At 35.3% G+C, this 13,366-nt stretch overlaps 1 protein-coding gene across 2 annotated transcripts in view; it reads right to left on the reverse strand.

The window, feature by feature from the left end:
- The window catches only part of CNTNAP4 (contactin associated protein-like 4), a 279,155-nt gene that overhangs the window by 37,120 nt on the left and 228,669 nt on the right, over nt 1–13,366 (reverse strand). For both annotated transcript variants that reach the window (XM_011945986.1, XM_011945987.1), the window contains 2 exons: nt 1,275–1,445; nt 328–546 (listed from right to left, as the gene is read on the reverse strand). In XM_011945986.1, coding sequence (XP_011801376.1) covers nt 328–546; nt 1,275–1,445 — 390 coding nt within the window. The remainder of the gene's footprint in view (nt 1–327; nt 547–1,274; nt 1,446–13,366) is intronic.

The raw sequence follows: 13,366 nt of genomic DNA on the forward strand, positions 1-13,366 counted from the left end.
AAAAAAAAAAAAAAAAAAAGCAGGTATTCAAATAGGGATTAAACACAAATCTGAATCTCATTTATGAGATGAGATTTTGTAGGCAAGTCAACCCTGGAAGCTCAGCTATCTCATCTGTAAAATACGGATAATACTCATTTCACGGGCTGGTTATGAGGAAGAAATGAAGCACTTGGCCCAGTTTGGACACAGTTTGTGAATCAATGGTGATTTGCTACTGTTGCTTGTTGTTATTATCCTCATTTTTATAGTTGGTATTATTTTTATCTTGGGCCATTTCTGAGCATATATCATACAATTAAATGATTGCTTAAAAAGAGAACTTACCCACAAAGAGCTGACTGTTGAGCTGTAAGAGGACATGCCCATCAGCAGGGGCGGGCTGTGTCTTCGGTGTCAGCTGGTCCACCTGAAGTGTGGCCTCCTTCATGTTCCTTTCAATCCTCACGTGGTGCCACTGGTTGTCGTTGAAGTGGGTGGGTGACTGCACTGAGATTTCAAAAGGCCCATTCCCCACATCAAATGAAAAAGTCACCACTGTTGGAGCTGGAAATATTACACATAAAGATTGTTCTAGTGAGTTCCTGTGGTGGAGTGCCAAGTCTCCAATATACTTAGGAACAGCACCACAGCATAATAGTCACTGAATAGAAAGATAATAAACATAGCATGGTTTGAATGCTACTGTTTGAAACTCATGACACTAACACAGAACTAGGTCTTCTGATGTGAAATGAGACAGTTAGATACATTCACATTTTTAGAAAAAAAAACAACCAACGGTATTCTAAGATAGTCCTCAGAGCTAATTTTTCCTATTGCTAAAGAGTAAAGCTATTTATCCAAGGCAAGGAAGCTAAATAGCAACTGGCATTGTAACTAAAAATAATTGTTACAGTGATTCAAACTTTACATAATTTTTAAGGCATGCTATACACATTTGATATTAACATAATAGCAGCTTAGAAGTATATCAAAATGAGTGGTTAAGTAATTTGTAATTAACTAAGAAATTGCTTTTTAGTTTTAATTAACTGAAATTAAAACTGCTTTTAAATTGGTACAAGAAACTACCAATTATTTTTCCAAATTATCACATGTTAAGTATCAAATTATTTTCTTACAAAAAGGGTAAGTTAATATTGAGTCTTTCAAAAGGATGCAATGAAAAGAATCAGATGATAAAGTAGACACGTGAGTAGTTTAAAAATTAGTTAAAAGATTTACTACTAAACGATAGAATCTCATACACTTCTCTGGAAAAGGAGACTTACAGCGAAGCTCTATCCGTATAAAATCAGTAATCCCCAAGTTCTCTAAGAATACCCCAGATGAAGCTGTTGTCTTAAAAAAGAAAGACACATCTGCGCTGAGTTCTCCGTGGAAAGTAGGAAAATGAAGATATGAAGCCTCAGTATCAAAGGAAGCTGAATTCCAAAATGATCCTGTTTTGTGAACAAAAAGGAAGAAAAAAATTCAAAAAGAAAACAAATTCATGAAATAAAATGAATGACAATTACATTTTCTATTTTCAGCATTTTTGCTATTTAAAAAGGTATTTATACAAATCTGCTCTTTTTCTGTCAACTATGTAGTATACAAAACATAAGCCTAAGAGATTTCATAGGGATCGAAATCCTGTTTTTTCTCCAATAAAGTGTAAGAATGATCATTACAGAAATGCTCAAAATGTTATATTTTACATGGAACAAATATCCTCAGCCTCAATACTATATCCTCCACCAAAGTAATATTATACGATCTGCAAACATTGATAAGTAGGCAATCTTTTATAACTTCAAAATTAAAACACCTACCTGTTTCAAACAAAAACCCCAAAGAAGCTCACAGTATATTTGTTCTAACGCTTCTAACACACACACTTCACAGTTACATACACTGTTTTCCTTAATGGGCCTGTGATTTTCCAAACTGAGACTGGCATTCTAAATAGTATCGTCTAATTACAAACCAACATACACCTACTCTGTCCAAGCTGACACTCTCATGAAAATACTCTTTTTATTCAAAATTATCTCTTACTTTGCCAATAAGAATGAAGTAGATGAACAGTGGATTAAAAGTGTTCTCAGAATGTTAACAAATGCTTAAAATAGGCAGAAAATGGTGAAAACATTGGGATATAAATTAGGAGATCTGAAAAAAAATGCAGACTATAAAGTTGATTATAATTTGCTGCCCAAATACCACATATCTTGACTTTCTCACTCTTTTTTTGATATCTACAACTTTCCTTTTGAAAAAATATTGTGAACTATATATAGCAAAAAGTATGGAAAATCAAATATAAATGCAATAGCATGAGCTGACAGGAGTGAAATCCGACTGGATACATGTGGTTGATGAGGAGTATAATCAGAGAAACGAACCGCATTGTCTGCTGCCAATAGCAAGTTCTCTGCACATGAAATACAAATATACATCTTTAGTTTTAAGCAACTGCCTCTACACACATTCCCTACACTGGATAAAACTCTATCTAAATCACCTTCCTGGAAGAGAGACACATTGATTCTCTGAAGTTGGAAAACAGCAATTTCAAAACAACAGTTCATTATGCTAGCAGAGAACAGACACCAAGCTACAAAGTGAAAAATCACAAACTTGACTTTGCTCACACGTGTTTCTTTAATTTTAATTTATTTTGTATAAATTCTAGACCAAATAATGCTTATATCTATTTTTGTTTGTTTTTCTTGTGGATCTGATTCAAAAGTCAATTCTCAGCTTGTGTGTGGACAATTTTAGAGCTGAATTTATTCAACCAAGAATCTACTTTGAAGCTTTTCCTCCCAGAGTCAAATGAAACCATATATTCTCAGAGTCACATCAAGCCTATTCCTTATGTCCCTTTTACAGCTATTCCCATACTAGACCTTTGGATTTCTAGGAAAAAATAAACACAAGAAAATGTAAAATATCAAGTCAGGGGTAACAACACATTTGCATTCTTAGAAGTTCTTAGCTGATCTGTTTTCAGAACGAATTAGATGCCTTTTTGTTTAAATGTTATATATTAAAATAAAAATAAACTTCACATTATGGAATGTTATTAAATCTTATTTTGTCTGATTAGAGGAGCATTTATAATTACTTAAAGGTTTAAATTAGGTAACATTATGATATAACATTTTTTCATATTATATCATAACTAACTCAATAAAGCATCATATAGTAGGCTTCAAAGAACTGCTTGAAGCAGATGAACAATTCTTTGAATTGCTGCTATCTGTACATGAATGCTTTTATAGCAATGAAACCAATTTATTACTTTAGGCATCTTCAGCACTCTCATATACATAATAATGTCTATTTCATTTAGTTAGGAGACCTTATTTTATACATTCACAAAAGGTAGAAAATGAGGTAAGGAAATTTTATCGGGTTAAGAAATTGCTGCTAATTCAAAACAATTATAAAGAAAGCAAAGGCCAATATTTCCATGATCAAATAATGTTAATGGCATGTGGTATCCCAGCCCTTCACACACTGCGCTCAGAGACACCCACCAGAATCTAGGCCACCTGAAAGGAAACGCAAAGAGGGGGAGGAAACAGAGTTCAGCAGGCAGCAGCAGGAGCTGCAGGCTTTTGGAAGGGAGCATTCTATGGATTAGATGGTTTAAAATTCCCTAATCTCATGGAGGGAGAGTCAGGAGAATGATCGTTACCAGAGGCAGGAAATGGCCTACTGGGAAAAGAGGAAGAGAGATTGGGCAATGAATACAAAATTCCAGTTAGATAGAAGGAATAAGCTTCATGTTCAATAGCAGACTAGGGTGATTACTGTTAACAACAGTGTCGTGTGTATTTCAAAATAGTTAGGAGAAAGGACTCAAATGTTCCCAACTCCCAGAAATGATAAAAGCTCAAGGTGATGGATATCCTAAATCCCCTGACTGGATCATTACACATTCTATGCATGTAACAAAATACCACACATACCCCATAAATATGCATAAGCATTATGTATCTATAAAAAATTTAATAACAATCACAAAAAAGTAAAAATAAAATAAAATTCCCTAAATTACATCGTTGTCAATTCAATTCAATACAGGGTACTAGAGATTTTAGAAAAATTTTTTAGGCCAGGCACAGTGGCTCATGCCTGTAACCCCAGCACTTTGGGAGGCTGAGGCAGGCAGATTACTTGAGGTCAGGAGTTCGAGGGCAGTCTGACCAACATGGTAAAACCCTGTTTGTACTAAAAACGCAAAAATTAGCCAGGCACTGTGGCAGATGCCTGTAACTCCAACTACTGAGGACGCTGAGGCAGGAGAATCACTTGAGCCTGGGAGGCTGAGATTGCAGTGAGCCGACATTACACATCTGCACTCCAGCCTGGATGACAGAATGACACGCTGCATCAAAACATAATAAATAAATAAAATAAATAAAATAACAACCCTACCTTTTATCTTACCAGAATAAACTATATAAAAGAATAAATCCATATAGTCATTCACATAAAAGAGGAAGATGTACTAAGTATTGAATTTCATATAGAAAGTTAAAAATGAAGTCAATTTAGGAAAATTAACTTAGTTCTATGCTAGGACTATAAGTACTTTTAAAAATAATTATTTTGCCAACCATTTATAGATTCCTTTTTGAAAAAACAAAACAAAACAAAACAAAACAAACAAACAAAAAAAAACCCGGCCTAACGGACACAAAGTAGATTTGTGGTTTCTTAGGGTTAGGGAGATGGGCTAATTGAGGGAGAGCAGTGGCTCAGAAGGGTAAGGTTTCTTTTCAGGGTAATGACCATGGTCTAAAACTGGTGTGATCATTGTTACACAACGCAGATATACTAAAAGCCATTGAATAGCACATTTCACATGACTGAAATGTGTAATATATCAATTTGATATCAATAAAGCTGTTTTAAAGAAACAGTATTTTTAAAACACACCGTTTTTCAAGGTAATACATTTTAGTTTTAAAATCAAAATACATATAGCATGCTAACACCGCCTTTCTTAAAAGCAAAATAAAATGAAATATAGAAATGCCAAAGCAAGGAATCATTCACTATTCAAATGAGTCTTTCTGAATGCTTAATCATCGTAAAGAAATAAGCCAGAAATATGGATTTAATTAAAATGTTTATTTTCAAACGTTTGTAGATTCTTATGCAGGTGTAAGAAATAATACAGAAAGATTCCATGTATCCTTTATCTAGTTTCCCCCTGTGATAATCCCTTACAAAACAATAGTAGGATGCCAAAACCAGGATAGTGACATTGACGCTAAGATGCAGAACATTTCTATCACCACAGTATTCTTCATGCTTCCCTTGCACAGCTAAACCCACTTTCCTCCCTCTGCACCCCTTCTTTAACCTCCTGGCAACAACTAATCAGTTCTTCATTTCTACAATTTTATCATTTCAAGAATGCTTTCAAATAAAAGCATACAATATGCAGTCTTTTGAGATAAGCTTGCTTTAAAAAAAAAAAAAATCAGAACTCATTTTTGTTTTTGACAGATTCTTACTCTTGCCACCCAGGCTGGAGTGCAATGGTGCAATCTTGGCCACTGCAACTTCTGCCTCCAGTGTTCAAGCGATTCTCCTGCCTCAGCCTCCTGAGTAGTTGGGATTACAGGTGTACACCACTATGCCTGGCTAATTTTTGCATTTTTAGTAGAGACAGGGTTTCACCATGTTGGCCAGGCTGGTCTTGATCTCCTGACCTCAGGTGATCCACCTACCTTGGCCTCCCAAAGTGCTGGGATTATAGGCATGAGCCACCACGTCTGGCCCAGAATTACTCTTTGAAGATTTACCCATGTTGTTTTCTGTATCAATAGTTCATCTCTTTCTGCTGCTGAGTAGTATTCCATGGTATGGATGTATAATTTATTTAACCATCTACCTGCATAAGGACACCTACGTAGCTTTCAGCTGTTACCAATAAAGCTTCTGTCAACATCTGTGTACAAATTTTTATGTGAACATAAGTTACCAGTTACCTGGGGAAAATGCCCAAGAGTACAATCACTGGATTGTATGAGAGTTGCAAACTATTGTGGAAGACAGTGTGGCAATTCCTTAAGGATCTAGAACCATAAATACCATTGGACCCAGCAATGCCATTACTGGGTATATACCCAAAGAATTATAATCAATAAACATGTACGTTTATTGCGGCACTATTTACAATAGCAAAGACTTGGAACCCACCCAAATGCCCATCAATGATAGACTGGGTGAAGAAAATGTGGCACATCTATACCATGGAATACTATGCAGCCTTGAAAAACAATGAGCTCATGTCCTTTGCAGGGACATGGATGAATGTGGAAATGATTAGTCTCAGCACACTAACACAGAAACAGAAAACCAAACACCACATGTTCTCACTTGTAGTTGGGAGTTAATCAATGAGAACACATGGACACAGGGAGGGGAACATCACACACTGGGGCCTGTTGGGGGGTAGGGGGGTGAGGGGAGGGAGAGAATTAAGACAAATACCTAATGGATGCGGGGCTTAAACCTAGATGATGGGTTGATAGGTGCAGCAGACCACTGTGGCCCATGTACACCTATGTGACAAATATGCACATTCTGCACATGTATCCCAGAACTTAAAGTAAAATAAAAAAACAAAACAACTACTAAACGGTTTTCTAGCGTGGTTGTGTCATTTGACGTTCCTACCAGCAATGTAGGAGTGATCCAGTTTCTCAGTCTACTGGCCAGTATTTTGTGTTGGCATTATATATTTCTTTTAATCTTAGTCCTTTTGAAAGGTGTGAAGTGTTATCTCATTGCGGATGTAATATGCATTTGCCTAGCAGTTGATGACGCCGGGTACTATTTCATGTGCTTTCTTGCCACCTATGTACCTTCTTTGGTGGAACCTCCCTCCACGTCTTTTGCCTATTGTGTCAGTCTGCCCAGACTGCCATAACAAAATCCCACCGGTCAGGTGGCTTAAAAAACAGACGTTTATTTCTCACAGTGCTGGAGGCTAAAAGTCCAACATCAAAGTGCTGGCAGGATTGGTTTCTTGTGAGACCTCTCTTCCTGGCTTGCAGATGACTGCCTTCATCCTGTGACCTTACACGGTCTTTCTTCTGAGTAAGCACGGACAGCAAGGTCTCTGGTGTCTCTTTCTTCTAAGGACACTGGTCCTATTGAATTAGGGCACCACCCTTACAACTTCATTTACCTTAGTGATCTCCTTAAAGGCCCTATCTTCAGATATAGTCACATCGGGGTTAGGACTTCAACATAAATTTTGGGAAGACAATTTAGTCTGTAATTTAGTCTGTAACACCCATATTTTAATTGTTTTTTTTTTTTTTTTTTTTTTTTTTTTACTGTCAATTTTTGAGGATTCCTCATATATTCTAGATACTAGTCCTTTCTCGGATAGGTGGTTTGCAGTTGTTTTTTTACCAGTCTGTAGCCTGACTTTTCTTCCGCTTCATGGAACTTTTCACAAAGTAAAATTTCATTGTGATAGAGTCTCATTTATCAATTTAACCTTTTATGATTGTGCTTTTGAAGTCAAATCTAAAAAAATCTGTAGATTTTTAGGTTAGATTTCCTAGCCCTGTAGGAAATTTTATACGCATATAAAATTCCAACAAGCTTTTCTTAAAAGTAAAAATGTTTTAAATGCTGAAATGCTGATGTGAAGAATATTTTAGTAGTCAATGCACCTTCTAAACACTTAAGAATTATTTTAAAATAAGCTGAAAAATATAGATTTTAACAGAAATAAAATTCTAAGATTAAATTATATGTTACATTATCAGAACACAATAATCTATGTATTGGTTTCATAATTCACTGGTTCCTCTTTTTAGCACATCTATTATTGTTTCCAAATATTTGTGAACCTCAATAGGAATCAATATAAGCAAAATAAAAATGAAGAGAATAAAATCTGGCTGGAGATAACTATAGCTTGTGGTTTGCAAAGCAATACAAAAGAGAACAAAGCTGTTCATAGGTGTTTCCATAGAGTAAACACCCCCTACACATGCACATACAATAAGATAGATGTGGCAACTAGAAAGTGAAAATTCCTCTTATGAAGGCAGAGCAGAACTTGTTTTTATAATCAAAAGATCTTACAAACTATCACTGAAGAAGATATTTCTTGTCATTAGTCTTATACTAGTTTTGCACAAAACTGTTCTGATATTAATAGCAAAGAAATAGACTAGTGTATTTAATTATTCAAAGATGTACACACATAGAATTTTATTTTAGAAGTAACTGGAAGAACAGAATTTTGGAGCAACATCCAATTATTTTTAGTCTAGATGTAAGAGAATATATAAAATAGTAAACGAGATGACTGACACTTATCTAGGTTTGCTACTGCATTATCTCTCAGTCATTCCTATGGAGGTCAGAGTGACAACAAAGAGGTGTGGAGTTGCGCATCAGACGAGAGAGCCTTCCAAGCACGACATCCTTATTCTATTTGAAGTAACCTATTCTGAATTAACAAATGGCAATCATTGAATATAAAAGGAGAACATATTAGAAATTCAAGGTAAATCTGGTCAATCCAAGATTGATATCCTCCATGAACACACATGATCACGCAATAAAATTAGAGTCCAGTTATTCATCTGAGAAGAGGATCAAATTCAGTTATTCAAAAAACATGAGATAGAGTGATTCTGATTTCAGCAAAACAAAATAATTAAGTGCCCAGTCAGAATTTTGAGCTTTTTATTGGCCATTTACTAATAAAAGTGTGATTCCTTTATTTACATCGTTGAAGTCAAAAGTCACTTGATATTCAGATTATTGTCTTTTTAAAAATTATTTTAACTCAGCAATTAACTGTAAGTAGAAGAGTACTTAATATCTTCCCACATTTACACACTTATAGCCTTTACAGTATAGACATTACTGCTTTTAAGTAGGCACATCTATACATTGGTCTATTACAGCCCATTTGTAATCTGGCGTGTTGAATATTTTTCATGTATAGAGAATACTTTTAAATATTAAAGTATTTTATTAGACTGAAATAATTGAAAATAAAAACTAGCAAATTATTCATAATATACTTATTGCCTGATACCCGCATACAGAACTTAATCACACATCCTTATGTGGGATTGTGTATAAACATTGGGTTTTAAAGAACACTACAGGTAAGTACACATCTGCTGTAATATGATGCCAAATATGCACACAAAATGCTCCTCTGCAATCACATCATATTTCCCTCATGCCTTCACTATCCCATACTCTTAGAGGATTATTTCACACTTCCTCTCCCCCATGATACATCTCATTTCTCATTCTTTAACTTTTCTAGGACTCTCTAATAAAAGAGCAGAAGAGAGAAGTGACCTCCTCTAAGCACCCACCACCACACCTGTTCACCTTCCTGCAACATCACCTGTGTTCTGCATTCTCTCCTGTTAGAATGAATTAACGGTCCACAATCCAAGGATTTATTTACTGGATCTCTCTTACTAACACAGACATGCTATTAATTCTCTCATCTCAGAAACCCCAATCTCATGATCATACTTTCTCCTCCACTTACCATTACATACTCCCACGTTTTTCTCCTCCCAGTATTCCTTGAACCTATCTCAGGATTTTATCCCCAAACACTTGACAAAACAAACCATCACCAAGGTCGCTGTAACGTCCACATTGCTAAGGCCAATGATCAGTTCTCAGATTTATCTTACTTAAGCTAACAACGTTTCACACAGTTGATTGCTCTCTCCTCCTTGAAACACGTTCTTCACTTGGAGTCCAGGCTACCCACGCTCTTCTTTTCTCACAGGTGATATATTCTCACTCTTCTTTCTTGCTTCCTCTTCACCTCGTCAACTTATCCATACTTAATTGCCCCAAAGCCCTGTTGTTATTTCTCCACCCACAGTAATTCCTGCTGTTCTGTCTTACGGCTTTAAATATGCTGAAAACTGACAACTCCATGTCTCTTCTTGAATGTTTAATGACATCTCAACCTTAATGTGTCCTAAAACTGGGCTCTTTATATTTCTCTACAACTCCTTGACCCCAGCAGCAATCTCCCTCATTTCAATTAATGCCAATTCTTTCCCTATAATTGATTAGATCAAACACCTTGGTGTTATTTTTGACTCTTCCTTTCGCAAACTACAATTCATCGGGAAATTTTACTGGTTTTCCTTCCAACTCTACCCATGCCACAGCTCTCACCATTGTACCCATGGCTCAAGCTACCATAATTTCTCAGCTGGGTTGGTGATATGGTACCCTAAATGGTTTTCTTGCTTTGAGCTTTCCCTGTTCAATCTCACTAAAATCTAAGTTAGATCATACCATTCCTCTTCTCAAAATTCCCTGATGTTCTTCAATTTCATTCACATTGAAAATGGATTTTCAAAATCTTTCATGATCTGACCATCAGATTTCTCTCTGACTTCTACTACTCTCTTTCTTGCCCACTCTGCTGCAAACACTTGGGCCATTTGTCTGCTCCATGAATATACCATCTACACTCCCATTTCTGTGTGGTTTATCTCGTCTTTCCCTCTGTCTAGAGTACTATTCCAAAGGTAGACATGTGTCTTGCATTCCTATTTCCTTCAAATCTTTATTCAAATACCACCTTCTTCCTGAGCTTTAAATGACCATCCTATTTAAAATTATGCAACTCCTGTCTCAAGTTTATTTTCTTCATAGCTCTTACCAGCTTCTACTGTACCATATATTTCACTTGATTATTGTCTCTCTCTCTATCTCCAAGAGAATATAAGCTCCAAGAACACCGATATTTTTATCTATTTTGTTCATTGTTCTCTTGCTCTTCCCCACAAGTGGAAAGAGGGAAGAAAAGAGGAAAAACAGAGACAAGAGAAGAGGAAGAAGAAGAAAAAGAAGAAGAGAAGGAGGGCATAAAAAGGTGAAATTAAAAAAGATAAACCCAATAAGATAAACTAAAATATAAAAATTAAAATAAAAATGTTATAATGGAGAATTGTCAGGCATAGTGGAGCTAACAAAGTTACATTATTTTATTATCTGTTGAAATGGAATTGATCCTCACTTTTTTTAATGGTTTATATGTAGTCTGCCAAATGGAAGAGAACTCTGTCAAATGAAAGAGAAATTAAGCAGATCACTAGTCAACATCTTTTTCCAGTTGAAGAGCCTCACTTCTGCAAAGTTATTTATTGCCTACATGCACCTTTGATTATTTAATGCATTCTGGGCAGCTGTGATTTTTCAGACAGCTGTACTAGTCGATGCAGACAAAATGAAGAAACTAACTTCAGTGACTAAGAATTTTTTGGAACGAAAACTTACAGCAATCTTTTCTAACTATGAAGGTTTCAGGGTGCTTTGATTAAACATAAAATTTCAATGTAATGAATTACCTGAAAAGAAATACGTGTGATAAAATGGGTTGAAAAATTCAAATGCCAAAGAGTTAAGAATACTGCCTTGCTCAGATAGACAGACTGAGAGCAGAAATTCAGACCACAATTGCAAAAATGTTAACAAATTATAAATTATGTATATACCTTTTATCACATCACCTCTATTTCCAAGAAAAAGTAATACCAAATGAACAACATTCAGGTACATTCTTGTTAAATTAGTGACCTTTAAGGAAAATCGTTCCTTCAGGTATTCAGACAGAAAAAGCAAGTCACATACAAGGTGAAAAAATCAGTATGGCCTCAGGTTCCTTCACAGTATTCAATGGCATAAAACAAAGGAACTCTGTCCATAGATTTCTGAGAGAAAGAAAATGTATCCAGTCTAGTTTATTTGTGAAGTGCTAAGGCAACAGGCAGACACTTTCAAGTTTGAAAGAATTCTGAAAATAAAGCATACAAGAGCCCTTTTGAGAAAATTTTTCAAAAACAAAACCAATATTCATAAAGAAATATAGTCAACCAAAAAGACATTTAGAAAAGCTGTGAAAGGCAAGACGACTGCATTCCTCAGCACAGACAAGTATGAGATAATATATGCAAACTACTGAAGGTTACACAGCATGATACATAAAAATCACACCAGATCCTAAAGAGGTTAAATGTAGGGTTACCATATAATCGAGAAATTCCACTCCTAGGTACATACCGAAGAGAAATAAAGCCTTTATCCACATATACACACAAAGTATACATGGATGTCCACAGAAGCGTTATCATAATATTCAAAAACTGGATCCAGCCCAAATGTCCATGAACTGATGAGTGATGAAACAAAATGTGGTATATCCATAGAATGGAATATTATTTGGACACGAAAAAGAATGAAGTGTTGATGCATTCTACAACATTGATGAATCTCCTTGACAATATGATGCTAAGTAAAAGAAGTCAGTCACAAGAGACCACATATCTTGTATTTTTATCTATATGAAATATTCAGAATATGCAAGTCTGTAGAAAAAAAGGTTACTAGTTGCTTAGGGCTGGGATGTGGAGGGGGTGAAATGGACAGTGTCTGAAAAATGGGAGCAGGTCTACTTTGGGGGTGATAAAAGTGTTCTCAAAATGATGATGGTGATGGTTGCTCAACTCTATGTAGTACACTAAAATGATTAAATATACTACAATTGATTGAATTGTACACTTTTAAAAGAGTGGATTACAGGCTGTGAATTATATCTCCATTAAGCTGTTCCCAATAGACAATATAAAGTTAAAGCACCACAGTTTGTTTTAGAATCCTAAGGCAACGAATACTCTCAAGCACATAAAAACTTTAAAAAATGCAACCCTCAAGAATCTTTCTAAAGACAAAAAAAGGTAAAATATCAACTACCTGACAAAAATAAATAAATCAAAATAAAAAGCATTGGAGAATAGAACTAGTGGTTAGTCTTTAAAAGTAACAATATACAAATAATAGCATAACTAGCAAAAACTGGGAAGGGGGAGATAAAGAAGGGGAAAGAAGAAATGAGTGCTAGCTTTTCCATTTCTCTGAGTAGATAAATGCTGTTTATAATTTTAAAACACATTTAATATAAAATGTAGTGACTCTATAACCTTTTAAAATGCTCATAGTCTTTTTTTATAAGTTTAGCGGGATCACTTACATTGAATATGCTTCGTTAGATATATAAATTTCATGAGCCATCTTGGCTTAAATTTGGTGTTTTCTTTCTCAATTTCAATGAATGAAGTTTTATAAATTCATTTCTCGATCTCTTTTTAAAAATATTTTGGAATCAATCCAAATGTCCATCTGTGACAGACTGGATTAAGAAAATGTGGCACAGATACACCATGGAATACTACGCAGCCATAAAAAAGGATGAGTTTGCGTCCTTTGTAGGGACATGGATGCAGCTGGAAACCATCATTCTTAGCAAACTATCACAAGAACAGAAAAC

This window comes from Colobus angolensis, unplaced genomic scaffold (genome assembly GCF_000951035.1).
Source record: "Colobus angolensis palliatus isolate OR3802 unplaced genomic scaffold, Cang.pa_1.0 Scaffold248, whole genome shotgun sequence".
Lineage (NCBI taxonomy): Eukaryota > Metazoa > Chordata > Mammalia > Primates > Cercopithecidae > Colobus > Colobus angolensis.